This window comes from Chlamydomonas reinhardtii, chromosome 2 (assembly GCF_000002595.2).
Source record: "Chlamydomonas reinhardtii strain CC-503 cw92 mt+ chromosome 2, whole genome shotgun sequence".
NCBI lineage: Eukaryota > Viridiplantae > Chlorophyta > Chlorophyceae > Chlamydomonadales > Chlamydomonadaceae > Chlamydomonas > Chlamydomonas reinhardtii.
Genome location: NC_057005.1, coordinates 7,264,085 through 7,290,404, shown reverse-complemented (window position 1 = coordinate 7,290,404; position 26,320 = coordinate 7,264,085). Strand labels below are relative to the sequence as shown.

Here is a 26,320-nt window from a genome sequence, read left to right as displayed (position 1 = left end):
TACGAGGCATGGTGCCTCGACGGCGTGGCGCGCTGATGTGCAGTATTACAATCACATGACAACTTAAGCGCACATGTAGATAGGAGCACAGGACGTCGCCTCCGTACACCGTGCGCTAAAATGCCCGCCTTCCTGCTGCCCAGTAGTCATGGGGGTCTGACATGCATGTACCTGAGTGGCCACATAGGTCGCCACCGAACCAGCACGCGCCAAACAGCGTTGCTGCTGGGAGCCTGGAGTGTCAGGGAGGTAACGTCCACCATCATGCCGTTGAGGCCGTTTCCTGTTGCACTCTACGGCTGAGGACGTGGATGAAGTAACGTCCTTAACAGGATTGCACCGACTGCCACGACGGCGACAGCACCACACAAATGCATGCACTCGATCAAGCAAAATGAAGCACCCAACCAGGTCCCTAGTTGCGAAGAAGCGTGGCGGGCTGATGAGATGTGCAGCAGCAAGCGCTTCACGCACTCGGAGCAAGCGCTATTATACTACCACCTCAGCGCAACCCGCTCTGATATCCAGTCTGCCACGCTGCGATGCAGCACACATCACCAGCCCGCCAGCCTCAGTCCTTCTGAACCTGTTTATCTTATGATACTAAGTCAAGAGTACTAACCGGAAAGCCATTAACGTGACAACTTTAATCTTGCAGCCCCCGCCACAACAGCCGGACGGATGAGCCGCACGGGCTTGAAGCAGCCGGACCACTCTCTGATCATTCCCAGCATTCCTCAAAGAATCCATTCAACACAAGGCCGGCGCTTCACTTGGCTCCCAACTTAGTGTGGCATCGTGCTAGGCCGGAAGCAGCTCGAAGTGGTACTAGGATCCACGAGCTGCTGCGGCCGCCTCAGCCACACAGCACCAGCACACGGGCGTCCAGCCCCTTGTTCGCCAACTTGCCACCGACCGGCGCCTTGGTCGGCAGTTCTGCAGTACGTTTGCCCACCCTAGCCCATACAATCCTGCATCGCTCTGCCAGCACTCTTCTGGGAGCCCAGCTCCCAGGCGGACTGCCGCCTGTCGCCCGTCCAGCCATGGCAACTGGCAGGTATACGTTGTGTGCATACGCTACCACACCTGCATACCTTCCTGAGTAGCCTTAAGTCTGCATTCACAGCAGCCCAGCGTCAACGGCTGGCTATCCGGATCAACGTTGTTGTGCTCCCTCCTCATGCAGGAGACTGTGCACGCGTGGCCCCAGCACGAGCATAACCGATTGCCACAACCGCCTGGACATCACCGCGTGACAGCAACACAGATGAAACAGACGCCCCACCCGTGTCGCTGCTAGCCTCGCACATGATGAGAAGCCACAATCGCATGCATTGCGCGCATACGAAGTGCGTGTACAGTATTGTCACATGACAGGCATCATCAACAAGCCGCGCGAATATGATAATGAACATAGATAAAGTGTTGTTGTGATGCCTCAACATTTGTCGTAAAAAAAGCGACGCGCTGGTGATATCGTGTTCCAAATGCCCACTGTTGCCCTCTCGGAATGATCCCACTGCCCTCGCATTTGGCTACTTACATTCACGTACACACAGACTAACATTAGCTTGGCTCTTGTCCGTCTGACCAACTGCTAGACACACCAGACAGGGAGCACGAAGAAGGACCGCAGACTGGGAGCAAGACAGGCTGGTCCCCGTAAACGCTAGGGGAGGAGTCCCCTCCGTCTATCGTGGAAAAATGGCGTCGCCTTCATCATGCGATTATTGTAAGCTACGCCCGAAATGAAGATTGATGGTGTGTGCCGCTTAAAAGGCGTACTGCAGCGGCGCGGCTGCACCGCCAGACCCAGAGCCTGCTGCGGGAACCCCTGGCGCCAATGAGGTCGCAGCCTGCGCAATCTGCGGCTGTAGCTGCGGCTGCTGTTGCGGCATAGTGGGCGGCACCTGTTGCAGCTGTTGCTGTAGCTGTTGCTGTGGCAGCTGGAGTCCCTGCTGCACGTACTGCACGTGCTGCTGTGGTGGCTGCTGCATCTGCTGTGGCTGCTGCTGCACCTGCATCTGCTGGTAGCTCAGCTGGTTGTGAGTGTGGTACTGCAGCTGCTGCTGGATCTGTTGCCGTGTCGCGTGCAGCACGCGCTGCTGCAGCCCCGCCGCGGCCGCCGCCGCCACCTGGCCCTGCACCCCCGGCTGCGGAACGCCGGGCGCCATCACACCCACCAGCTGCGCCTCCTGCGTGGTGGTGGCCGAGTTGGAACCGCCCGACATGCTATTGGAGTCGGGGCCACAGTAGCCGCCGGCCTTGCGGTCGCCGGTCGCCGCGGCGGCCGCCTGCAGGCCGATCACCAGCTCGGTGCGGATGGCAGACTCAATGCTGATCAGCTCCGTCAGCGCCTCCCGCGCGGTGGGCCGTTGGGCGGGGTCGAAGGACAGGCAGCGCCGGCCCAGGGCCACGATGGGCGCGGCCATGGGTTCCACCTCGGGCCACACCAGCGTCAGCGTGTTGCTCTGCAGGCCGTTGACCACGGTCGCTGGGGTGGGGCAGGAAGGGGCAGGAAGGGTTAGGGGTTGCGCTGCCTGGATTGTGATGCGGCAACCGGCATGGCTGGGCAGCGGATCGGCTCAAACATGGCAGCGGCACGCGCGCCAGGCGCCCTTGACTCACTCTGGTCCATGCCCTCCCATGGCCGCACACCCGTGAGCATTTGCCTGCGATGTCGCAAGGGCCGGCGTGGGGGCACCAGTACAGTAACAAACGGAAGAGCGCTGCGAACAATACCATATATCATGGACGTGAGGTACTTCCGCCCACAGTTCCACACAGCCCTGGTCCCCGCAACCCCGCGCCCCTCAGCTCACCAGACGATGATGCCAAACGCCCAAATGTCGGTGGCGCGGCTGACCTGGTTGGAGAAGCCCTCCTGCAGGTGCAGTGCGGCGGCGGCGGCGGCGGCGGCGGGCGCAGGCGTGTCAGGGGGCGAACACGTGCGCAACAACCATTGAGCAATGCACGCAGCTGCGATACCAAGGCATGAGCGGCCAGGGTCGGCCAAACGGCGGGCAGGTAATACACAGCCCAGGCCTCTGGGGCCAAAGAGTCCTCACCGGCGCGCTGTAGGCGATTGAGCCAAACGTGTCTGACATCATGGTGCCCGCGGCCGGCGGCAGCACGTGCGACAACCCAAAGTCCGCGATCTGCATTACCCAGTCAGCGCCGAGCAGCCCAAGCCGTGAGTACAGATAGCGTCGGGCGGATACCATAGTCGCTGTAGCATTGACACTAGAGCAGGCATCGGACAGGCAGACTTAATCCTATAGCTCAACAGCGGCCTCAACTATTGAAGTGAACCTGCGCCTCCGCCCCGCCTTACCTTGGCAATGAAGCCGCGGCGGTCTTCCCGCGACGAGCGCAGCAGCACGTTGGCAGGCTTGAGGTCGCCTGCAGATTGGGGTTGCGTAAGGCAGGCACCACGGCAACAAAAAGGGTCAGGAAGATGTGAACGAATGCAGCGCAACACGGCTGACCGCAGGTTACCGGTAGGGGCGTACTAACAGTTTGGAACTTGCGCCCATTGCGATGTAAACGCCGCCTGCCGTACCGTGGATAACGCCGGCGTCGTGCAGGTGTAAAAGTGCGCGCGCCATCTCGGACGCTGTGCGCAGCAGCGCGCGGCGCGCCAGGCGCACGCCCCACTGCGGGTTGGCTCGGAACACGCCGCGCGCGATTGCATTAGTCAGCGTGGTCGCGTCGCAGTACTCCTGCACGGTAAGCGTCAGGTAGTGGCCGGTGACCGCCTGTGGGTACAACATGGTTGAGAGGGTTCCAGGCAACGTTAGTTAGAAGACGGCCATATAAATTGGGTACAGCGTTGCACAGACTCCTAAAGGCATAAGATTGGTGGGCGCAGAGGCGGGTGGGTCGGCGAGTGGGCATTAGTCAACCGGCGCTCGGCGCCCTCGCGTGCTCGCTTGACAGCAGGAGTCAGGAGAATGGCGAGCTTGCAGGTGCACGCTACGACTTGCAATCAAACGACAATCCCACCATCCTCTGGCATGCAATTTCAGACTACACAAGTGTACCGGGTTCATGGCGTTTCCCCCGGAAGACCTTTAATAACCTCTTTCGTCCAGACTCGGGTATCATCAAGAAGGACGAAAGCATTAGTCATGACTTGCCACTAGCGTGCGCCCAAAACGCCAACAAGGCCGTTGTTAACGCACCGCACCGAGACACCGCGCATCGCGCACCTTGAGCCCGTACAGGATCTGGTGCAGCACCGGCAGCGGCTCCACGTCCGAGCCGGCGCCCTCGGGGTCGCCAAAGCCGTCGCCGCTGTGGACCAGCGGCCGCAGCATGCGCGGCAAACAGGTGTCTGATAGCGCGTGCTGCTTGTTCGTGCGGCCCTCAAGCAGGTCGAAGAACTCGTGCGTCAGGCGGGCGCAGCGGGCGGTGTAGGTCTGTGGCAGCGACAGAGGCACGCGGGAGAGGTTTGCGGGGGGGGGGTGTCAGGAACGGATGGTAGGGTGGGGGGAATTAGAGACGTAATACGGTAAGACGAGGGCACAGAGGCGGGCGCAGACGGAGGTGGTCAAGCGAGCAGGCCTGTGTCACACGCACAGAACCATACTGCCAATCGCATGCACGCACACGCTCTCACCGCCACAAGATTAGGGTGCACGAGGCAGGGCCCCAGCAGCGCTTCCCGCACCACCGCGCGGTTGAGGGAAGGCGACACCATCAGCTTCACGGCCACTGGCAAGCCATGGTAGGTGCCTGGACGGGCGGGGCGGGCAGGGCGGAGCGAAGCATCGGATCAGTGGTAGAGGAGGCACTGCCCGCAACTGGCCGCTGCAGCATTTTGAGGGCCAGGCTCGGATCACTCGTTGCGGGCGAGGACTGCACAACACCGACAATCATGGAAACGGCGTAGATAAGCAACCGGGCGGCCCCATCATAACTTACCGGGCACGACTATTCCGTACGTCCCTGCAGGTGGCGTTGCGGCAGGGAGGTGTGTACGGAAATCAGCAAGGGTGCCATGTAATGCAATGGCAAACGTCGCCGCATTCAAAGTGCATGCGCGCCCAAGCAGCACGTGTAGCCACTTCCGTACCCGTGCTGAGGGTTTGTCGTCCCCCGCCCGTCGCAACGTTCGGTCCCATCCGTGCCCTCTAAGATGTTTGGTCACGCTATTGAATATATATATAGAATACCATTGTCGCAGCAAAGCGCCAACTCAACGTTTGTTTCTACTAGTCTCGTTTCTAGCAAGGATGTCAAGGGGGCGTGCCTGCTGAAACCATGCGCAAGCCGGATGCAGTAACTAAGTATTGAATACGGAACAGAATTTTATAATACTAAATCAACGTACGCTGCTCTCGGCCCCATGCCTAACCCCGAAACTAAGCGAAACCAGACTCTCACGTGCGCTAAACCCAATACCTTACCTCTCCCCAGCTCTCGCGGAACGAGCTGGATACCCTCAGCTATGTTGCGCGCGTCGCACTGGTGCACGTTCCGCGGGTCCACGACGCCGTGAACTTGGTAGGCAGACAGCAGCGTGTGTGTGCTGCCTGCCGTGGCACCTGGACTTGGTCCGGGCGCCTGCTGTTCGCTGCTCTGGCCCGCTGTCATAATAGGCTGATATGACACTTGCGCAAACGGCTGCTGCACATTTTGGAGCTGCTGCTGCGTATGCTGGTGCGCCTGGACCCCTGCGGCGCCGCTGGTCGCTGCGACGGCCCCGCACCCTGCCGTCGAGGGGTGAAGCACCGGTGCCGCGGCCACAGTCACCGCCACCGCCGTCATTATGCCAGCTAGAGAACCTCCATGCTGACAAGAAGCCATCGCCGGCGCTGTCACGGCCGAGCAGGGGCCGAACACGGACGGCATTGCTCGCGACTGCACTGGCTGCACTGGCGTATGTAAGTGCTCGAAGCAAGGTGACATATCATCGACCAGCTCCAGTTCGCACGCGGTGGACTCCGTGGCGGTGGCATCGTTCTCATTGCCCCGGGCCACACCGTAGGCACCAGCCGCAAGGCAAACAGGACGAAGCATCGTTGCGGCAGTATGTGCTTTGGCTTCTGTGTTTGGCGCCGTTCGGCGCGTCAGGCGAGTCCTGAGGCGTTTCTAGCGCATTCTGTATCCTCAACAAAAATGTCAGCGCTCCACAGTTCGCCTCTACGAATACAAAGCAGCCACAAGGTAAGAGTTTTGGTGGGTGGAATATGAGAAAGCGAGCTCTTGCAAACAAGCCTGGCCTGTTCAATCCTACGAGAATATCAGTTTTCGTCGCAATCTGCTGCTGTGTAAGCAGTACCTATGAATTTTGCTCACGACTGGCGCGCAATGAAATTACGGATGGGTGCACACTGGCTTCCGACCCAAGGGTGCAGCCTTGCCCCAAAGCGTTGATTGTATCTTGCTTCGAATAGCTTTAATATCTGCGCGAACAGCGGGCGAGGGGTGGATAAACCCTTTCAAGGCAGGAAACGCGCGGAAATTTTGGTCGGTACTTAGTCTCCAGGTTTGCTCAAAACCCGGAAGTGCTGGCTTCGCGCTGAAGGTGAGGCGGGAGTGAGTTGACGTGGCGCATTCGCGCAGCCCGTTCGCAGCCGGTTCCACGTGGGCACCCCGAGGGTGAAGCAATACACAGCACGTCTTCCCCGGCGCCGCACTTCTTCCGACGGGCCCGCCGCCGCTATAACTGGGCGAGCCGAGCAATGCCTATGCCAGCCGCTACCTGACTGCGAACTTTTATGCTTGGAGAGCCGTGGCAAGGCACCGAAGGACGCCCGGTGGCCGACTAAACATATCCCTCTTGATGGTCACTGCAGGTGGACCTCCCACTGCGGTTGCAGGGCGTCTCAAGGCCGCGCAGCAGGAGCAGAAGTACACACCTCGCAGCACACACCTGGACTCTGTCGGCAATCAAACCCGTCCTCGCATGGCCGGAGAAGTTAGCACGACAGCCAAGCTTTGTTGCCCCCTTCCGTGCACAGCGTAGCTTCAACCCTGCTCTCGGGTAGCGCACATTGGGTCCTCGGCAGGCCAGAAGCTGACCGCCAGCGCTCGTCCGGCACTGACACGGGACTCCTATTTGGAGTCATCGGCGGTGGCTAGAGCATTCAGTGCTGTGGTGACTGTGGTCGTACGGCCGCCTCGGTCCCAACACAAGTGGGCATAGACATACACCTGCCTTCAAGCCGCAGTCGGTGGCCATCGACCAACTTTGTTTTGGTGAAGGGCGTGCTTGCCGCGGTGGTGGTGGCGGTGGTGTGGACTGCGGAAGGGCCACCACGTGCTGTGGGCGGCGCGACTGAAAGTCTCAGTGGCTGGGCGCCGCGCGATAAGCAAACATGATACTAATAACCTTTGAGGAATCCATCGGCTACCTCGGTAAGTCACACGAGGGTTTGACACTGTTCGGATGCGCTGCACGGTTCCACTCTAGCGTGCGCGTGGGCCTTGGGCCGTGTACAGCCGCGCCGCGCCAGTTCCTTCCCAGGCGGCACCGGTCTAATTGTCCGGCGCCGATCCAACCTGACCCCCGGTCCTCGTCGCCTTCTGCTGATCAGTCATGTATGCCTGGAACCCCCCGGTCCTCTACTCCTGTATCGCAGGCGTCTATGTGTTCCTCATGGCGGTGGCAGGCAGCCTCATCGTCGGGCTGTACTACCTGGTGCGGTGCGGTGCGGGGCGGGGCGGGGCGGGGCAGGCATGTGTGTAAGTGTGTACGAGAGCACAAGGGAAGGAAACAGGCAGAAGAGCACATGCGATGCGGTGTGTCAGCATGTTGGTGTTAAAAACGAAACGAAAGCCCGCCCAGACGACGCCGTTGGAGTTACTTACCAACACCCACCGACTTGACCGATTGTTGCGTTGCGACCCAGGTAGTCACACCCGCGAAAAGCCTGGACTCCCATGGGCGGCCATTCGGCCTGGCCCAGTGATGCACCTGTATGCGTCCATGCTCCGCACCCTGGGCGCGCTAAACGACGTTTACCCAGCACGCCTAGTTCCCGGATTCCCGCCCGCTGTCGTAGTCGAGCATGTTTGTGTGCTTGTAACGAATCGAAAGCCCGCCCAAACGACGCGGGAGTTACTATGTGTGTGTGCGTATGTATGTGTACACAGGCGGACCTGGTGGAGGCAAACCTCAAGACCACCAAGAAGGTGCGTTCGCGACTGCGAGGTCCGTGGAGGCGGGCTGCGGTCCGTTTGGCGGGTTGGGCTAGGGCGGGCCGACCAGGGCGAGGGCGGGAAGTAAGCGTTCGGTTGGGCGGGAGCCACAGGCTGCTGCACCTTGTGAGCGCTCCACACACTGCAGCTTGGACTGCAACAAGCACGCAGCGCCGCCGCCTGCCGCCTGGCGTACATGCACATAGCTGGTGCGTGCGGGCAACCAGACTTGCACATGGGCCGCTCTGCAGCCCTCGCACATTCCACCGCTTTACCTGCTGTGTGTGCGTGCCCTGCAGGTGGTTGTGTACACAGCCCAGGGGCTGCTGGCGGTGCTGGGGCTGCTGTGGGTGCTGGAGGGAGTGGATGTGTGGACCATGGTGCCGACCATTGCGGCGCCACTGGGCTACTGGTGAGAGGGAGTCAGGGTGGCAGTGTGTGACGGGAACAAAAGGAGAGATAGGTGGGCAGGGTGTGGGTATGTGTGTGCGCACGTGGGCGCCATGAGGGGCGTTCCACCAGGGATGGAGCGCCCTGGCAGAAAGCCTCTTACCGTCTAGGCAGTCCCAGCGCATGACGGTAACCTCGTCTACGGCTGGGGGCCTGTATGCTTCTTGGTCCTTGTGCCTGCAGGCGTGTAGTGCACCGCACCTACCCTTTCATCTCGCCCAGTGACCCCGTGCTGCTGCTGTCAGCTGGCATGACGCTGTGGGCGCACGGCATGTGGATGGTGCGTGTCGGACGCGGCGGCAGTGCCGACGGCACCTGCCACAGCACACGTAGGGAAGCTAGTACGTTTCGGGGCCCTGGCTTAGTCCACGGCTGTCGTCCCACATGTAACCTCTATCAGCTAGTTATGCCTGTGTTGAATACTTGGACGGATTCATTCCACGTGTACGTCCTTGTCCGCCGCTTTCCATACCTGCATTCCGCATTCCCTTTCATGTGTGCCCTGCAGAAATATCACATGAGCACGTTTCACCACATCTCTGTAGTGCTTGGGTTCTTTCTAGTGAGTAGGGCTCGCAACCTCTTGGTGCCCACCGTGTGTGCGTATGCCAGTAGTCCATGTACGTACCGATACCTGTTGGCTGTCACTGAACATGGTATTTGCCACGTCCACCGCGCATGCATGTCGGCCTGTTGGCGCACCTTCCTTCACCCCAACCCCCCGGGCTGTGCTGGCGCGCCGCCCGCAGGTTGTTGTGTGGCTTGTTCCCTTCATGATCCTCATCTCCCTAGCCGCAAACGACAATGTCCTGCCGGGCGTGGCATCTGGCATGCCCACGGCTCTGTACCAGTCATCGGGCAGCGGGAGCGGTGGGGAGGGTGGCGCGGGGAGAGGGTCAGAGCGGCGGGGCAAGGGCACGCGCACGCTTCTGGCTAGCTTGTTCGATGGCTTTCGGGGGCAGGGGGCGCCGGGCCGGCCAAAGGATCGGAGCTATTGAATTGGGAGGCGGAGTAGGGAACGGGGTGCAGTAGCTGGGCAAGGGAGCAGGGGGGGATGTGTAACGCAGCATCCAAACGCTGTCAGGACGAGTGTTGGGGAGGATCGCACTGTTCGGCTTGTTGTCGCCGAGGGTTGCCAAATCCAGTTGCAGGGGCACCCCTGTCCAGTTGCGTACGCAATCATGTCTAGCGAGATGGATCCCCATAATTGCTCATAAGGATAAGGACTCCGTCACGTCTAGGTACCAGCGGTTGGGGCAGTATTTCTGTGTGACATGTACGGGCGCAAGGCTCCTGGCAGGCTGGGAGAGGTCAGGGCAGAACTCAGCCCGTACTAGCCTGCCTCAGCCCATATGCGACGTTATTGACTTGACGTATGGGAAAGGCCAAACAGCACACCAACCGCAAGGGTAGCAAGGTAGTAACGTCCGCAGCCGCGGCCCCAAACCCCGGCGTCCAAGATTCAGCCCTCACGAGTCGGTGGCGGGGTGGAAACTGCGAACTCGGGAAGCGTGGCGGCGGGGTGTAACTGCTTAAGGTCCACGGCAAGCCCGCAACGTGTTGTAGCGTTTCACAGCCCCGACATCCAGGGCCACCAGCTGCTGGTCAATTGTGATCAGTGTCATTGTTAAGTTTCTGTGCCTCGATCCTTTCGCCCGACAGTGCGGCGCCGCCCCCGCCGCGCCAGTTTCAGTGCAGCCCGTTTGAGTCCCCATGTGCTGCACACTTGCAGCCTCTCCTTATCCCCCAGTTTTGCTTTGGGTTTGGAGTACCGTAAACTAACCCCCACCGCACCGGTCAGCCGCAGCTCAATCGTACGTAGGAGTTCTGACGCGCCGCGCTGGTGCACAACGTGCACCGCACGCGGCCATTCCTCACCTGGCTCAATCACATCCCATCACATCTCACACGAAGCTCCCCTTACACCCTTGGCGCGGCACGGGTTGGCTGGCGCCCCCGCTGCGCCGGCCACCGCAGTCACATGTGCCCCGTGTGCAGCCCAGATGTAGCTGATGGGAAAAGCGCAGCCCCATGCATCCCATCTGGATTTACACGCAGCTCATACGAGGCTTCCCAAACGGCTCCGCGCGCAGCTACCAGCTCCCACTCGCGCAACCGCAGACTAGCGCCAATGACTCCTGTGCTCTGCGTACACCCGTGCGCTCCTGTTGCATCGCAGTCGGCTTCCCGCGCAACTGTCAGCTCCCACCCGTACAGCTACCCAGCTCGCGCCAACGACCCGTGTTCATGCCCCTGGCTCGGCAGCTTCCCAGCCGGCCCGCCGTACAACTGCCATCAGCTCCCACTCGCCGCAACTACCGACACCCAACCGCAGCTCCTGTGCGGCTGAGGGGTTTTGGGGGTGCCGTACACGAGTTAGTTGGGAGTTAGTCGGAGCTGTCCTAAAACATACATTATACTATTTTGGGCTGAGCCCCCTGAGCGAAGCGATCCAGGGGGGGGCGAAGCCCCCCAGGAACACCCCTGTCCGGATCACCCCCGTGCGTGGATTTGGGGTACGGCTGGTTCCTTCGGCGGCTTTGCGGCTTTGCAGTGTGTATCGCAGGGTTGAGTGGGATTGCAATTGCTGGTGGGTGGGTGGGCCGCTGGGTTTATGCCTGGCTTTAGCGGAAGCCCTTGTGTGGCCCCCCTCCCTCCCACCCTCCCGACCATGCAGACCTGCTACAACTGCGGGTGTCAGGAGATGGCCATCAAGCGGCTTGGGGGGCTGAAGGAGGGGCAGCGGCCCTGGTCGGTCAAAGTCTGCAACGACTGCTTGACGACCTGGGTGAGGACCGTGCATGTGCGGGGACGGCTGGGCACTGGGGACGGATTGATTGACAGGTTGACGGTTGGGACAGCTCATGTGCGCTCTCTTCTTCCTCCCCGTCCCCATCCCCAGAACCGCGACGTCTCCGCCGCCAACGTGATCCGTGTGCTCCTCCTGCTGAAGCTGATGGGCTTCGAGCGGCCGACCAAGCTGCAGCGGCCGCCATGGCCGCCGGCGGCGGCGGGGCCGGGCTGAGAGCCTGAACGGCGCTAGCAGGGCGTGGGGCTGAGGGTGCACGTGTCGATTGGCGGCGAGTGACGTGACTAGTTTGTTAGCTGCGGGTTAGCACGGACTGTGCACCCCACCCAACCGGCCACGTCCGGATTTGCGGGGATGCCAAAGGCCCCCAACATAGAGGCGTGTGCTTAGTAGGCGCCCGCGTCAAGGTGGCTGGGTTGATAACGACCCGGGAGGGGAGGGCTCAGCCCTTTTCCTGCCTCCCTAAGGCAGCCACCTCCTTGTTGAGAACTCCTTGATCGCCGCAGCATGGGATCATATAATGGTCCCATGTGCGTGTTGCGTTTTTTCAAGCACGTCAATGAATGGTCAAGGCTCCATTGCTTCAAATCTCCACGCCGCGGTGACCGAGGCGCGGTCAGGCGATTGGGGACCAGCTGTAGCGTCAGTCGTGCAGTGTGAGTCGTCTACGGGTCACTGCTGGATCGCGACAGCCCTACAAGATGCAGGCGGCTGCGGCGCTGGGCATGGCAACTTGACAAAACATAGCCGGGGCGGGTCTTGACAAGCACCGCCAGGCAGGTTTCCGTGGCTGAGCACTACAGCTCCCATTCAAACAGCCTTGCTTCAGGCAGCCGACACACTGCTACTGTTGCCCATTACTTGCTGTGCTCCCCGCTTGCCCCAAACCAGCAGGCACCGGCTGACCTCAATCTGGTTGCTCCTGAACATGCTATGCAAACCAGGAGTACGTGCTTGCATTTGGACGATGATCACGCTAGTGGCACATGTTGCAGCGCCACCGCCGTCCTTACCATCGTGCAGTGCGCTCAAATGCCAAACCGCGTCCTCGTAAGCTGCTGTAATCGGCGTGGTGGCTCTCCGCATTCATCACTGATGCGTCAAGAAGAAACAAGTATGCCCAAATGCGTACGTACTGATGTACGCCTTCCGCCTCACATCGTTATCATCACGTTATGCTAGCCTAGAGACATCAGTAAGCACATGAATTTAGGGAATCAGGCAGTGGCAAACTTGCCCTATGCCAGGGACGATCGTACACATGTTCTTTGACGAAGCTACCTGCTGTTGATGCGCCGATCAATTGCTCATGACACTGCCCCTGGCAGCGGCCCAAGCAAGCTTTGGCTCTGATCCAGACTCGGGTCTAAATGCATGTTCACGTTTCCGCTGTTATGGCCGTCTGGCCCGGAATCCTGTGAAGCTGGCGCAGCTGCTGCAGCAACCGTAACCATGCGTGCTGCTGCTGCCGAAGCCCTGTCCAAGCCTACGCCGCCAGTAGCACCGCTGGCTGCCGCTGCAGTGCCTGCTGCCGTCCAGTCTGTGAGCAGACGACTTGAATCCCGCCGAAGCCGCTCCGGTGGCGGCGGCCCCACCATGGCTGCGACCGGCGACCCTGCACCGGGGCTGACGCCGCTGCCACTCAGCCGGCCTTGCGCCATTACTGCATACGCCAAGCTTGTGCCGGGTGTGGAGTACCGCGGGACAAGTGCAGCCGCTGACGCGCCCCCCGCCACCACCGACTGTGTTCCTTGCGCTGCACCGTCACCGCCTGCGCCACGGGTTGGCAGGGTAGGCGCCCGGCGCAGCGCGGACGAAAGCTGCAGGCTGTGACGCGGCGTCGCGTGCAAGCCTGACGCCGTACCAGCCGCAACGGGGCTCCCGCTGGCACCTCTGCTGCCGAATGCGGCCGCGGCCGCTGCGCGGCGTCCGAAGCGCGGCGTAGATGGGTGGCCTGCGTCTGCAGCTGCTGGCCCTGCTGCCAGTAGCGCGGCGCCTGATGGTATGCGCACAGCTGCCTTGGCGCTGCCGGCCTCCTCTCCCTCCAACCTGCCCAGCACGTCCTCCTCCTCCTCTCGCAGCCCCCAGCCGCCCTGTCCGCCCTCCTCGCCGCCGTGCAGGTGCTCAAAGCCGCGGGCACTGCGGTCCAAGCCCAGGGCGGCCCTGGGGCTTCTGGGGTGCAAGATCACTCCCTGCATGGACCCTGCTCGTGGCCGCGGGCCCGCAGGGCTCATTGCGGCAAGGGCGATGCTGGCCGTTGCCGCGGCTGTGGCAGCGTTGGCCACAGCAAGCATCCCGCTGGCGCTGATGCCGGGTGCGGCCCAGCCGGAAGGCACGGCCGGAGCCGGTTTTCGAGGTGACATGTTCAGGACTTCCACGGCAAACTCGTCCCCCTGCGCCTCGAGATCACCGCCCAGGGCCTCTACCATCTCGCTGCTGTCCCAGCCCGTGCCCACCACCGGCCTCGGCGAGCGCGGCAGTGCCGCTGCTACACCGCCGCCGCCGCCGCTGCCACCGCGGCCGCCGCCACCTCTGTTCCCTGCAGTGTCTTCTCCACTGCCGGGCACCGGGCCGGGCACCGAGCGCCGCGTGAAGCCTAGGTTCGCCGCCATTGACTCCAGAGCATACATGGCACGGCCGGTCAGGCTGGTGCCGCCGGTGCTCATCGTCCGGTTCTTGCGGCAACCGCCGCGAGCGGAGGCGCTGCCGTCGGATGCGGCCTCCGCGCCGCCGTTCCTGACGGCGCCGCCGCCGGCACCGGAGGCACCGGCCACTTTGGCGGCCATGTAGTTTGCGTACTCCGTGCCGGTGGCCGACCCACGCTTGCGCCGGGCTAGCAACTCGTGAGGCACACTGCTGGCGCTTGAGCCCCCACCACCTGCGCCTGCGCCCATGCCTCCGGTGCGGGCAGGCAGGCTGGTGTCTGGTTGCAAGCCGGTTCCCATGCCCGGCGACTTGGGGCTTAGCGAGTCCGTCCCACCGCCGCTGCCGCCCGCGTCACAAGCACTGGAGCCGGCCGCCTCCATCTCCGCGGCGTACGGCGGCACAGCCATGGCCAGCCGACTGCCGCCGGCAGTCGGTGTGCCGGGGCGGCGGCCGCCACCAACTCCGCTTCCCGGGCCGGAGCCACCGCCGCCGCCGCCAACGGGACTTATGTGTTGGTGGCATCCCTGCGTGGACATGGTGGGCGGAGCTACCCGGATGCTGAGCCGTGACAACAGGGTGTGACCGCTGGAGTCGTGCCCAGTAGCAGCCATGGAGCCCGGCGAGCGCTGCAGCTGCTGCGCCTGCTGGTACTGCGGCGGCGACAACGCCGAAGAGCTGTTGTCGTAGTCGCTGCTGACGGCGCCGCTGCTGCCCGCGTGGCTGCCCGTGCCGCTGCCGTGGCCGCCATTCCCGCCGCCTCCCAGCGATCCGCCGTCGGCGAGCACTGCGCGCAGCGTAGACAGCGGGCTGGCGAGCTGCCGCCACGAGCCCGCCATGCCGAACCGCCCAGCGAGGAAGGAGCCCCCGCCTCCCCCGCCTCCGTCATCGGCTGCTGAGCCCACGGCTGCGCCATCCTTGGCGTGCGCATCGTTGCTGATGGTGGTTGTGGTAGTTGCGCCGGCCAGGGCTGCTCCGGCGCCAGAGGCGCCGGGCGGCGTGCAATAGGCCGGGGAGTTTGGCCGTGAGGACTGCAGGCAGCCCTCCAGACCAGGCGGCAACGCGCCTGCGGAGTTGCCGCCACCGCCGCCCCAGCCACCACCGCGGCCGCCCGGCACCAATGCTGGCGACGACAACGCCGATGCCAGCCGCGAGGGTGATGCTGGGGGACCGCCGCCATCAGCACCCGACGTGCTGGTCGCGGCAGCGCCGCTGGCAGCGCCGCCACCGTCGGCACCGCCTGCGGCTGCCTTAGCACCCACAGGTGCCGGGCCCGCCTCCGACGCCGACAGCGAGAAAGCCCGGGCCAACTGCGCAGGCACCCGCACGACCGAGTCCTGCCGCGGGCTGAGCACGCGCGTGCCGAGCCCCTCCGTAGCCCCAGTGCTGTGCCCATGCCTCGCCGTCACATCTATTGCAGGGGGCTGCGCGGCCGCCGGACTCGTTATTGACGCAGCCATTGCTGCCGCCGCCAGGGCGGCAGCGCCGCCGGATGCGGAGGATGCAGTCGGGACAGCGCCACCCGCGGGGCTGTTTGCTGTTGATGCCGCAGGCAGTGGTGATGCCATGTGCGGCAGGGGCCGATGCGGCGCCGTCGGTAGCGTCGGACTGGGTCCTGTCGCGCCGGCCATGCTACAATTGCGTTGCAGTATCGTCGGCGACGCGCCCAACTGAGTCACAGGCCCCGTGCCTGGGCCGCTGCCAGCACCACCGCCACTGCCGCCGCCCAGCGGCGAGAGCGGAGAGGGCGCCGGCACAACTGTCGCCCCCATGCGCCCGCCGGTCGCCGCCGCCAGCATTCGAGCCGAGAACGACGGTGACGGCGACGCGCCGCGCGTCGTCAGCAGCGCTGACGACAGCGGTGCCGGCAGCTGTATGTGCGAGTGTGACACGGTGCGGCTGCCAGGCCCTGGCAGTGCCCCGCTGCCGCCGCCACCTCCGCTGCTGAGCGCCGGGGGCAGCCCTGCTACACTGCCCGTTGACGGCGTGAAGGGTGGCAGTTGCGCCGCCGACGCAGCCCGTGACTCGGCTCCCGCAGCTCCTTCATGCGCGGACTCGCTGACAACGTCGGGGCCGCCGCCAGGCAGCACGACTAACGGCGCCGACTCCTGCTGCCCACACCCGCCCCCGCTCGCGCGGTCGAAGGTTGCGTCGGCCCCGCCTCCACTGTCCCTGCCGCGGGAGCTGGCCGCCCCGCCATTACCTGAGGAGCGGCGCTGCTGGTGTTGGTGCTGCGAGCTGGACCCCGGCCGATGGTGACTGGTCACCGGCGACGGGCGCTGATGTGCTGGATGCAGCGCCTGCTGCGGCCGTGCACTCAGCCTGCTTGAGGTGGCGGCGGCGCCGACATCTGAGCCGTCCGAATGCCGATACACGGGGCTAAGTGCAACGTGGGCGCGCGCCAAGCCGCCGCCACCGCCGCCGCCGCTGACGTGGCTGTGCCCGCTCACCAGCGTGTCGGCGGTGGCGCCCGTGTGCGGGTGCGCGCCCACCCAGTCGGCGCCGCTTAGGCTGGCGGACAGCAGCTCGCCGGAGCCGGGGCTGCTGCTGCTGGCGTGGCTGGCGCGCAGGAAGAAGCCCGAGGACGGCGCCTCCGCCGCCAGCTCTCGCAGCAGCGACTGCTCGCCGGCAGGCGCCGCTGCTCCCACAGCAGCAGGAACAACAACGTCCTGCGCCGCAGCCTCGCCGGCCGACAAGCCGTACCGCACCGGCAATACCGCGCCTGGCTCCGGCAGCTCCAACCCCAACGCGCCACCGTCCAAGCTGTTGCCGACACTGGCGTCGCCCGCGTCGGCCAGCCGCTCACCGCCGAGGCCCAGCCGCTGCAGCTCCTGGCCCCGGTGCTGCTCCATGACCGACTGCATGGACATCAGTTTATGGCCGCCGGTGCCGCCGCGTGGCCCGAACCGGGACGCAGAAGCGGCGAAGCCGCCGTCATCTGGTGTTGTAGCGCCGCCGGCACTTGTGGCGCCGCCGCCGGTCACCGAGATGAACGGCTGGGTCGAGCCGCTGTCGTCAACGGCGTGGCGAGTGAAGGCGCTGCCGTCGATGCTAGGGGCCGCCGCAGCGACGGCGCCGTCAATGGTGGTGTTGAGGGATGACGTGGAGGCGGAGCGAGACAGGGGCCGGCGGAAGCGCACGACCGCGTCGGGTACCGAGGCAGAGGGAGACGCGGCCGCGGCCGGCCCCGCCGCCACTGCCGTCGGTGCAATGCCTGCCCCGTGCTCGCCTCCGCCGCTGCCGTCCGCAGCAGCGCCGGCGGCGCCGCCCCCGCCGAATACTGGGCGTAGGAAGGTGGTGACACGGGCAGGGCCGCAACCGCGCCGCTGCTGCTGCTGCTGCTTGCTGGAGCTATGGGTGGTACTGCCGGCGCGCGGAGCTTCAAACACCTCCAGCGGCGTTGCAGCACAACCAAGGGATCGCGCACGCGCAGGCAGCGAGCCCGCCGCCGCTGGCGACACCAGCCGCCCCGTCAGGCCGCCTGTGGAAGTGCGCATAGCCCTCCGGACCGCCGCCTCAGCTGCAGCCGATGCGCCAATCTGCTCTTCTTCGTCATCCTCGCTGTCGTCGTTGGACGCGCCACCGCCTGCCGCCTGCAGCTTCACCGCCACCGCCGGAGCGCGCGCAGCCGCAGCCGCCGCTGCCGCCTCCGCCGCCGCCGACATGCCCACGGCCGCCAGCTCAGCCGCTCGCCGCAACTCATCAGCGTCTGGGCCGTCCTCGGGCACCACCACCCGCACCGACTTGCTGCCCCGCTGGCGTGACACAGTCCGGCTGACAGCGCCCTCCGCCTCATGCCCAACCGCGCCATCGCTGCCGCCACTCCCACTCCCGCCGCTGCCGCCCGCCTCGTCGCCTTCCTCCACCAGTCGAAAGGACACGCCGCCCGCTGGCGAGCCGCGCCGCCGCACAGGCGGCGCCTCCGCGTCACTGCCGTCGCCGCCGCCTGCCGCTGTGTCGTGTGGCTCCTCCCCGCCGCCGTCCGCTACCTGGAACGACACGGCGGACTCGCCCGGGGGCCGGGCGCCAATGCTTTTCGAGGAGCGGCTCAGCCGGGAATGCGACAGAGTGCGGCCGGTAGACGTGTGCTTGAGGATGGAGCGCTGCGCGACGCAAACGGGCGGGGCGCAGCCAAGGCACGGTGATGTCAGCCAGAAGGCTTGCTTGCGTCTCGGCTGTGCCCTAACCATCCGTACATAACCTGACGGCGTGCGTGCGTTCCCGCACCCTCTCCTTACCCCATGCATTACACCCAGCCTCCAACCCATAGCCAAAGTTTACACCATTCCAGCAGCCGGCTCACGCAGCCCACATCTCGCTCTCTTTCTGCCGTGCGCCCGCGCAAGCACATGCGGGACGGGGGAGGGCGCACGCACCTTGGGCGCCTGCGACTGCAGGTGCTGCCGGATGTCGGACGGCGAGCGGTGTAGCCCAGGCGGCGGCGGCGGCACGCTGCTGATCAGCGGCGCGCCGCCGCCGCCCGTGATGCGCTGCAGGCTGGCACGGTCTGAAGGCGCCTTGGTGCCGATGTTGGTGCCGTGGCGCTTGAGCGCGCGCAGCGCCCCTGACAGCGCGTTGGCCACACCGCTGCCAGCTCGGCTAGTACCTGGTATCGGCCCGTTGCCTGAGATACTGGATACTGGGGAAGTCGGTGGAGGCACAGCCGAGATGCCGCCAGCGCCACGCGAGCGGCTGGCGCCAAGCAGCGGGGAGGTGACTCCGGCGCTATGGCTGACGGGCGATGGGGACACCGGGGCAGTGCTGAGGCTGCCATTCGCGTGGGGGTGGCTCGCGGCACTAAGGCGGCTGGGCGAGGGGCCGAGGTGGTGGCCCTCTGAGGATGCTGCGGACCATGCGGTGTGGCCTGACACGGAGGGCCCGGCGGACAGCGTGCTTCCAGCACGCGATCCCGCGGGCGGGGCTGGCAGCGTGCGCAGCCGCGGTTGCGGGCGCGGGGGGCTGCCACGCGGCGACAACCGGCCAGACCCGGGCCCGGGCTCCGAATCAGATGAGCCCCTGGACGCCGCAGCTGCTGGCAGCCGTGAGGCCTGCGGTGCCTACGGCGGGGGAAGGGGGGTAAACATGCCGAGCCGCAGAACACTGGTCTCACAGGAGCCCCGCCTCGCCAAAGACAGGCAGGTTCACGATGATACTATAGGACTGAATTGATTCCACACCACAGCAGCCTGCAAGTCCCAGCCCAGTCAGTCGACAGTCCACCAAAACTCGCCTTAACAGGCTCTGCCGCTGCTTCTTCAGTCCTCCTCGCATATGAGTGCGCACTGCCATCTCCAAGCGGTTTGAAGGCCTGTGATGAAACGGACAGAGCAATGCTGGGACTGGGACTTCGCCACTCAGACAAACCGGTTTGACTCGGAGTCACCTGGTCCACGGCGCCACCATTAAAGCAGCACCATAGCCGCTTGACGGCCATAGCCTCCCGTTAGGCTGTTGGGCGCCTTTTGCCCCTAGCCAGGCGAGCTGGCTTGCGCGCGCTCATAATTGATAACAAAGCATGACAACGTTGAAGAGCCGTGCCAGCAACCCTACAGTTTCAGCATACCACCAAGTGGGGTCGCTGCTCAGCTTTGTCATTTTGTGTTAGAGCTCGAATATCGGTTACGCAGTACAGATAGATGTCAACATATATGTAATTACCGTGCATTGATGTTGCATTGGAATTATCTGCAGGTGCCTGCCAAGCGGCAATCGTTTGATCGCCCCCCCCTCCCCCCCACCCCCCCACCCCCCACCCCCTTCACATATACACACGCCCCCCCCCCCAAAAAAAAAGAAAACGACTTCCCGGACGCCAAGTGTCCCTTGCCGCTTTCCAGCCCCCCCGCACTGGTACGCACTTCATGTTGGCCGCGCATCTATTAGTAAAGCTCCTCAGGCGGGCTTATCATGAGGCAACGCAGCGGCAACACTAGCTTTGCTAGGTTGTGTCCGCTGAACTCCTCGTACAAGCATGAGCAGAGGATGGTGAGAAGCATAGGTGCTAGTGTGATGGCTGTAATCTCGGCCCACACATCCCACAAGGCGGGTCAGGGCAAGAATCGCAAAATGGGTTCGCGGTCACTTCGCCGATGATCGCGCTGGCTGGCTGGCTCATAGAGCATTAGTTCCGCAACACTCGTCAATAAGAGAGCAGTAGTAGTCTGTAGCCGCTGCTGCCCGTTCACGATGGCAACATGCTAAAGGCGACAAGTGTTTCCCGGTCACGGGAAAAGGGGCTGAGCCACGGGGCTGAGCCCTTCCACAGTCTGAGGCCGAACAACCTCATCGCCCGGACATAGCCGGGGTCGGTTTCCACAGGCACATAGCCAAACCAGGTGCCTATCTAGCAGTCGCGATGCTAAAGGCGAAAATCCGGTCATGCAGACGTTGGCTTGCCTTACACGCCCGTGCATGTGTAGTAGTGTGTAGTTCAGCCGCTTCGTGGGGCTTTGTGTCCGTCCGTGATGGTCGATGTCCATCCACACAACACTACACAACCTGGCAACGCCTACGGTACACAATAACAACGTCCGCGTGTTCGCACCACATCCTGCCACGCTAGCTTGCGTGTGATCACGGTGATGACGGACGGATCCGTTATGGTATGGCAGCCAGGGTCACTTGAAGTGAAGCATGCCAGCCTGCCAGCCCGACAGCGTGTCTCGGTCGCTCAGTAGCTCCGGCTTTACGCCAGCCGCGCGCTCATCCTTTGACGTCGCAAATCGTATGTTGGGGTCTGGGACTACGCTGCGCAGTACGGGGCGCCAACCTAACCCCTTACCCTGTCCCCTGCACCCAGACATCCCAGCTAGACATCCATGGCACCAGCAGCTTCCATGCGTGACCTGTGCCGTGAATTATGAGTTACACCGAGGTACGCGATGCTAGCATACAAGACGAAATGTGCATCAGGTTCTGGGCAGGCGGCGGGTGGTGTTGCCATGAGACCTGAATTAGGGTTTATGTCTTCGGTTTTGAACCTACCTGCTAAGGAAACCGGTAATTTGTTGAGTCGTGATGAATAAATATGCTAGCATACAAGACGAAATGCATCAGGTTCTGGGCGGGCGGCGGGTGGGGTCGCCATGAGACCTGAATTAGGGTTCATGTCTTCGGTTTTGAACCTACCCGCTAAAGAAACCGGTAATTTGTTGAGTCGTGATAAATAAATTCTTTGAAGAAACCTACAGGCTCCTAGACTTCCCCGAGGACGAGCGAAAGTTGCGCCGCGACCCTTCGGCTCTCTGATCGTGCTTGAATCTAGTGATTAAAGTATATGGAATGATTTAATATAGCCCTAAGCTGCGGAGCTAATCCCTTCGCGTGACAGGAGCAACCCGCCAGCCTGGCCACAGACCTTCAATCGCCCCCTTTCTTGTCCTGAATGCTTTTATAATGCAGTCAATACCCAGAGCAGTCACTGGATCCATACAGTGGTCGACGGTCGGTGGTCCCTGCGCTTGATTCAGATGGGGAATTGCGCCTCGTCCAGAGGGCACTCAGGCATTCTCGACGTCAATGTGAGCACTCAGCCTGACTGTGTCGATGCCTTACCAGGGGACGCCACGCTCGACACAGACAAAAGGTGCGTACATGCAGGCGAGGCGCTCTTTGGCACGTGCCCGCGCACCGCGCGGCGCTAACACTCAGATTCTGAAGATGAGCTCACCTTTGCCCTGCGACTTTACCGAACCTTGAACTTGACCCATAGCCGCGAAGTAAGCACGTACACCCCTCCGACCTCACGCTGGGCGGCCCACTGTCTTGCAGCGTCGGGAAGTCGCTGTACACCACCGGCAAAGCCCAGCGCGCCTACTCACTGAAGCTCGATAACAAACTAAAGCTAGCTGAGGCGCTGGTGGCCGGCGGTCTGGACCGTTCGGTCCGGGGTGGCGCGCTGGGCGAGCGCAGCATCAAAGCTGAACGCAGCGTCCGTGGCGGCGGTGACAGGAGCGTGCGCGGCGGCAGCCTTGCATACGGTGGCGGCGGGGGTGGCGGGGCTGCCGTAACAGGAGAGCGCAGCTCGCGTGGAAGCGGCGCTCTGTACGCTAGTAGTGCACAGGACCGCAGCCACCGGCCCGATAGGAGCTTTCACAGGGGCAGCGCTTATGCCAACACGCCGAACCAGCAGCAGCCGAAGGCAGCTGTGTCATTAGCGGCTGCCGCCGCCGCTGGGCACGGTCTGGCGCCCGCATTGATGACCGTGAATACTTATGCTGAGCCTTTGCGGCCGATGCCCTTTGACAGCAGCAGCACCTGTGAGGATGCGTACGCTGGTGGCGTTGTTACAGACAGCGTTAGCAGGCCTGGCGCCGCGGTGGAACTGCATCGCTTGCACCACTGCAACAGCAGAGATGTGGGTGGCTCAGCTTCATTGATGGTCGGCCCAGGCTCCAGCACTGCACGTATCTCTGGCGGCGGCGCCAACGCCAGCGGCGGCACACATCTGGCGAATGGCAATGTCTCCCAAGGCCTAGGGCGGACTGGCAGCGGCGGCGTCAGCTACGGCCGGTGCGGGAGCCGTGACTTGGCGGAGGTTGACGCGCTCCTGGCGCTAAGCAAGCAGCTGTCCGCGAAGCTGCCGGCTTGCTCACCGTCGCGGCACCCATCCCGACAACCCCCACAGCCGCAGCAGCAGCCACATCAGCAGCAGTCGCGCAGCGCATCATCGGCCAGAGTCCTGCAGGTTATTGCGGCAGAGCCTGACGCAGATGGGGGTGGAGGTGGAGGTGCGGACACAGCGAGGCTGGAGGCCCGCGGCGGCGTAAACGACATGGATGGCGGCGGGTTCAGTCCACAGGCATACAGGCGCCAGAATCTCTCAATGCCGGCCCTGGACGCTGGAACGGTGAGATTGGGTGCTGGCATATCCCTGCATGGTACGTGCAGCAGTATAGTCGCGCAGCGTACGAGCCGGTCTGCAAGTTGAAGACCACTGCTACCACTGCGTTGTGTTCCCTGCATCTGCACAGGCCGGAGGGTGCCTTGTAAATGACGTAGAGGACGTGGAGGACGTGGAGGAACACGAGCTGGCTGTTGAGGCTGTCGTTGCTGAACCAGGCATCGCCAGCAGGCGGGGCGCGGCTCAGGCGGCGCCGCCTCGAAGCCACTCAACCGGCACCTTAGTTGCACAACAGCAGGTCCGTCACATTATGGATTATTAGGCGAACCATCGCACCTCTTGTCGTAAACACACCCGTCGTTCATGCGTTCCACAAACTCTGGGCCAATTCTAAAACGCAGCGCACAAAACCTGTCCCGTTTGTTTCCTTCCCGCAGGCGCACCAGGCAGCCGGCACCTGGGGTGGCAGCCTGCTCTCGCCAGCAATACCGCATCCCGCCGCTACGCCGGTGATAGCGTGCTCACAGGCCGGCTCGCCTACACCCGCAGCTGGCAGCCCCTTTAATGGCGCAGCGTCAATTGCCGCAGCTGCCATGGGCTCCTACGCCTCAGGTCCGCTTGCCAGCAGCGTTGCGCGCATGCAAGTGGGTGTCTCGCGTTCTTCCTCAGTCGGCGTGCAGGTCACGACGGGCTCGGCGGCGGCGCCACCTGCTGCGGCGGTGACCGCAAACGGCGGGCGGCGCTTCCTGGGCAAGGCCCGGCCCCAAGTGGACCTGGCGGCCCAGCCCAAGGCGAGTCACAGAAGGAATAATGTGGTGGGGCCCGCCGCCGGCCCGCGTGCCTGGATGGTGCATGTCAGAGGGCACAAGGGAAGAGATTACGCAGGGTTATGTGCGCTCGGGCGCCTGGTATTTAAGGACAAGGAAAGCACAAGCGTATGCCCCGCACGCCAGCGCCACTATTTACCTATGCTGCTGCCTGTATCCCACCTCCCTCTACGCGCAGCGCCCCGCGCTCAAGGGCTCTCCGCTGTCCGGCGCCGCACACAGCCTGTTCAGGCCGCCGTCCTGCGCCCCCGACATCTCCATGACCGAGGTGCAGGCGCTGCCCGCAACAGCCCCAACGCCGCAGCAGCCCCAGCAGCCGCCCTCAGCTCGGCTCGGCGGCATGCGGGTGGGGCTCCTGCAGGCATCCTCGGGCGACAAGGCTGCCTTAGCGGCCGCGGCCGCGGCCGCAGGCGGCGTGCGCGCGGGCGAGGCGTTGTCGCTGCCGACACGCCTCTCTGACCTCAAGCTGCAAACCAGCCCGGGGAATCTTGGGGACTATGACGGGAGCCACGAGCTGCTGGGGACGATTCAGCAGCCGGCGGCGGCGGCAGCGCTGTCGACGTCACTGGATGGTGGCGCCATTCAGTCGAGCAGCACCACTGGCGCCGGAGCGTCAACAGCAGCAGCAGCACCAGCACCAGCAGAAGGGAGGCAGCTGCAGCCGCCGGCATTGGCAACGCGCCTGCGCGTGCAGACGCAGCAGGGGCGTGCTGCCGCTGGCCAACCCGCCTGCGATGAGCTGCTGCCGGGGAGCCCTTCCGCTCGCGCGGCCGCCTGCGCGCAACAGCAGGAGCCACCGCAACAGCTGCCGCAGCACGTCATCAGTCTAGGCCAGGTCACAGCATCCATGCTTGCCAGCCCATCCAGCTCAGCATTGACAGGCAGCTGCTGGCGAGAGGCGCTGTCATCACCTCGTGCATCACCGCGCGCAAGCGGCCGCGTGCACCCCGCACCGCCCCCCGCTGCCCTCGCGGCGGATTCGTCAAGTCCCATCAGCAGCCGCCGGCAGCAGGCCGGCAGCTTCCAACGTGCTAGCAGCACCTACCCCTGCAGCTCGCCCACTGACGCCGCGCCGCCGCCGGCAACCCGCCACCAGCAGCAGTCGCTGTACGACAGTACCGGTGCTGGGGCCACACTAACCGCACACGCCTTGGGCGCATTCTCGCCCGTGCAAGGCGCTGTAGGTGCACAGGTTGGGGTCGGCGGCAGCCGCATTGGATCTCCACACGCGGCTCCAGGCGCAGGCGGTGGTGGAGGGACAGGACAGAAGCTGGTCGCAGAGCTGCGTGCCATTAGCGGGCAACTGCCATCATCGGTGGAGGCTGCGGAGAAAGGCCCATCAGCAGCAGGCGGTTTCCTGGACGACCTGCCGGGCGGCGTGCCTGATGACGAGGAATAGCAGGCAGGCCGTACACTGATATATGTGTCAGACAGTGCGGCATGACGGCACAACGATAGAGTGTCACTGAATGGCATGCATAGGTCTGATTTGCGTTGCTGGGTGTTAACTTTCTATTGACATACTGGAAGTACGGTAAAGTGGGTCTTCTGGAGATATATACGCATATACTGTGCGAAGTAAACGGCGCGTGAACGGTACTTGGGGCGCGACAAGCGGGGAGTGTAGACGGGCTCATGTAGCTCATGGCTTTCATACTGTTGACGTGTTTAAATAGGCTGCGTAAGCTTATTCACGATACTCATATCCTTGTCGCATACTAAGCGCGTGTGCAATGCGTGGGCAGCCTTCACGTATGTGTAATTCGTACGTCACTTACTTGCAGTGGATGCAGGTGCGGGCCAGGAAGGAGGCATGTAGGTATCAAGAGAAAGCATTGGCCGTTACACATTACGGGCACGCGGGTGGCGCACGAACCTCTGCTTACTACAAAGAACACATGTAGGAGTCTATGCAATATGTTATGCTTACCCGCGGTGTAGGGGCGCAACTAATGCGCTTGACCGCTTAGGATGGATGCGGTCCGTGGGGTTGCAGGACCTCAGGCCAAGTGGAACTGTGTGTCTCGGTGGAAGGCGGTCGCTGATAATACACTCATCAATGGAGCGAGGTATGCGGGCACTGAAAACTGTGCCGCTTTGGATGCTCTGTTGTGATGTCCTGTGCCGCGATGCGTTTGCCTTCAGGCAGAGGTTGCGGTTCAGTGGTTGCGCGCTGTTGCACGCATATGCTTCGCAGACCTCCGCGTTAGGCCAGCCCCGGGTTAGGCCAGCCCGCGAGGTATAAGGCGCATGGCAGCATTCATAGCATTCGTTCAATGAATAGCGCGCGAAAGGTACCTGGGGGCACACGTTGTTGTTACCTGATCAGCGCAGTGTTTACTATGCGGCTGCACACACTTGCCTGTCACCGTTCGGAATTGCGCCCTGTACGGCTCATGCGGAAACCCGGGGTCGATGATGAGGGTTTGAGGACCGTGTGCGCGGCGGATAATAAGGTCCCCGAGCCCAGGACACAACGAGCAACGATGGCTTCACCCACGCACGCGCCAGTTCCTGTCATGCGTACTGAAATGTAGACCTAGCAAGTCCTTGTCGTAATGTTGGGCCGGCATGGTAAAAGGTCCCGTTGGATCCGCTGTT

The 26,320-nt window shown here is 63.3% G+C and overlaps 6 protein-coding genes across 7 annotated transcripts; 3 read left to right on the top strand and 3 right to left on the bottom strand.

Moving 5' to 3' along the window:
• Positions 1–33: 33 nt before the first annotated feature.
• On the bottom strand, positions 34–6,276 carry CHLRE_02g145500v5 (uncharacterized protein). The gene is made up of 10 exons (XM_001694949.2): positions 5,412–6,276; positions 4,927–4,950; positions 4,622–4,737; positions 4,212–4,421; positions 3,563–3,758; positions 3,335–3,402; positions 3,069–3,158; positions 2,823–2,884; positions 2,629–2,672; positions 34–2,494 (listed from the first exon to the last, which is right to left on the bottom strand). The coding sequence occupies exons 1-10, from the start codon at positions 6,022–6,024 to the stop codon at positions 1,773–1,775; spliced, it is 2,145 nt and encodes a 714-aa protein (XP_001695001.1). The 5' UTR covers positions 6,025–6,276; the 3' UTR covers positions 34–1,772.
• A 100-nt stretch (positions 6,277–6,376) lies between these two features.
• CHLRE_02g145550v5 (uncharacterized protein) lies at positions 6,377–10,242 on the top strand. Its single transcript, XM_001694830.2, has 8 exons — positions 6,377–6,532; positions 6,804–7,365; positions 7,590–7,648; positions 8,104–8,142; positions 8,448–8,560; positions 8,782–8,878; positions 9,107–9,160; positions 9,348–10,242. The coding sequence occupies exons 2-8, from the start codon at positions 7,326–7,328 to the stop codon at positions 9,594–9,596; spliced, it is 651 nt and encodes a 216-aa protein (XP_001694882.2). The 5' UTR covers positions 6,377–6,532; positions 6,804–7,325; the 3' UTR covers positions 9,597–10,242.
• A 504-nt stretch (positions 10,243–10,746) lies between these two features.
• On the top strand, positions 10,747–11,872 carry CHLRE_02g145602v5 (uncharacterized protein). Its single transcript, XM_043060304.1, has 3 exons — positions 10,747–10,938; positions 11,276–11,386; positions 11,501–11,872. The coding sequence occupies exons 1-3, from the start codon at positions 10,846–10,848 to the stop codon at positions 11,621–11,623; spliced, it is 327 nt and encodes a 108-aa protein (XP_042927729.1). The 5' UTR covers positions 10,747–10,845; the 3' UTR covers positions 11,624–11,872.
• Positions 11,873–11,914: 42 nt separating this feature from the next.
• On the bottom strand, positions 11,915–19,686 carry CHLRE_02g145600v5 (uncharacterized protein). 2 transcript variants are annotated; one of them, XM_043060302.1, is made up of 4 exons: positions 19,434–19,686; positions 19,281–19,358; positions 18,427–19,107; positions 11,915–18,153 (listed from the first exon to the last, which is right to left on the bottom strand). In XM_043060302.1, the coding sequence occupies exons 1-4, from the start codon at positions 19,482–19,484 to the stop codon at positions 12,715–12,717; spliced, it is 6,249 nt and encodes a 2,082-aa protein (XP_042927728.1). In that variant the 5' UTR covers positions 19,485–19,686; the 3' UTR covers positions 11,915–12,714. The 2 variants fall into 2 exon arrangements, with proteins under 2 accessions (XP_042927728.1, XP_042927727.1); XM_043060303.1 differs by having other exon boundaries at positions 18,427–19,098.
• A 148-nt stretch (positions 19,687–19,834) lies between these two features.
• On the bottom strand, positions 19,835–21,076 carry CHLRE_02g145630v5 (uncharacterized protein). Its single transcript, XM_043060306.1, has one exon. It carries the CDS (start codon positions 20,851–20,853, stop codon positions 20,668–20,670), a length of 186 nt encoding a protein of 61 aa, XP_042927726.1. The 5' UTR covers positions 20,854–21,076; the 3' UTR covers positions 19,835–20,667.
• A 110-nt stretch (positions 21,077–21,186) lies between these two features.
• CHLRE_02g145628v5 (uncharacterized protein) lies at positions 21,187–26,312 on the top strand. The gene is made up of 5 exons (XM_043060305.1): positions 21,187–21,635; positions 21,821–22,898; positions 23,023–23,190; positions 23,330–23,683; positions 23,898–26,312. The coding sequence occupies exons 1-5, from the start codon at positions 21,520–21,522 to the stop codon at positions 25,116–25,118; spliced, it is 2,937 nt and encodes a 978-aa protein (XP_042927725.1). The 5' UTR covers positions 21,187–21,519; the 3' UTR covers positions 25,119–26,312.
• Positions 26,313–26,320: the final 8 nt, after the last annotated feature.

Coding starts and splice junctions, on each gene's coding strand:
- CHLRE_02g145600v5 (XM_043060302.1), bottom strand. CDS start 19,484: ATGGCCGTCAAGCGGCTATGGTGCTGCTTTAATGGTGGCGCCGTGGAC. Junction 19,359..19,433: donor ATGGTGGCGCCGTGGACCAG/GTGACTCCGAGT, acceptor GTTTCATCACAG/GCCTTCAAACCGCTTGGAGA. Junction 18,154..18,426: donor TGCAGTCGCAGGCGCCCAAG/GTGCGTGCGCCC, acceptor TGCGTCGCGCAG/CGCTCCATCCTCAAGCACAC.
- CHLRE_02g145602v5 (XM_043060304.1), top strand. CDS start 10,846: ATGCCCCTGGCTCGGCAGCTTCCCAGCCGGCCCGCCGTACAACTGCCA. Junction 10,939..11,275: donor GACACCCAACCGCAGCTCCT/GTGCGGCTGAGG, acceptor CCGACCATGCAG/ACCTGCTACAACTGCGGGTG. Junction 11,387..11,500: donor ACGACTGCTTGACGACCTGG/GTGAGGACCGTG, acceptor CCCCATCCCCAG/AACCGCGACGTCTCCGCCGC.
- CHLRE_02g145500v5 (XM_001694949.2), bottom strand. CDS start 6,024: ATGCTTCGTCCTGTTTGCCTTGCGGCTGGTGCCTACGGTGTGGCCCGG. Junction 4,951..5,411: donor TCCGCGAGAGCTGGGGAGAG/GTAAGGTATTGG, acceptor CGCCACCTGCAG/GGACGTACGGAATAGTCGTG. Junction 3,403..3,562: donor CGACGCCGGCGTTATCCACG/GTACGGCAGGCG, acceptor CCCAATCTGCAG/GCGACCTCAAGCCTGCCAAC.
- CHLRE_02g145628v5 (XM_043060305.1), top strand. CDS start 21,520: ATGGGGAATTGCGCCTCGTCCAGAGGGCACTCAGGCATTCTCGACGTC. Junction 23,191..23,329: donor CCTTAGTTGCACAACAGCAG/GTCCGTCACATT, acceptor TCCTTCCCGCAG/GCGCACCAGGCAGCCGGCAC. Junction 23,684..23,897: donor ACCTGGCGGCCCAGCCCAAG/GCGAGTCACAGA, acceptor CTCTACGCGCAG/CGCCCCGCGCTCAAGGGCTC.
- CHLRE_02g145630v5 (XM_043060306.1), bottom strand. CDS start 20,853: ATGTCTGGGTGCAGGGGACAGGGTAAGGGGTTAGGTTGGCGCCCCGTA.
- CHLRE_02g145550v5 (XM_001694830.2), top strand. CDS start 7,326: ATGATACTAATAACCTTTGAGGAATCCATCGGCTACCTCG. Junction 7,649..8,103: donor TCGTCGGGCTGTACTACCTG/GTGCGGTGCGGT, acceptor ATGTGTACACAG/GCGGACCTGGTGGAGGCAAA. Junction 8,879..9,106: donor GGGCGCACGGCATGTGGATG/GTGCGTGTCGGA, acceptor TGTGCCCTGCAG/AAATATCACATGAGCACGTT.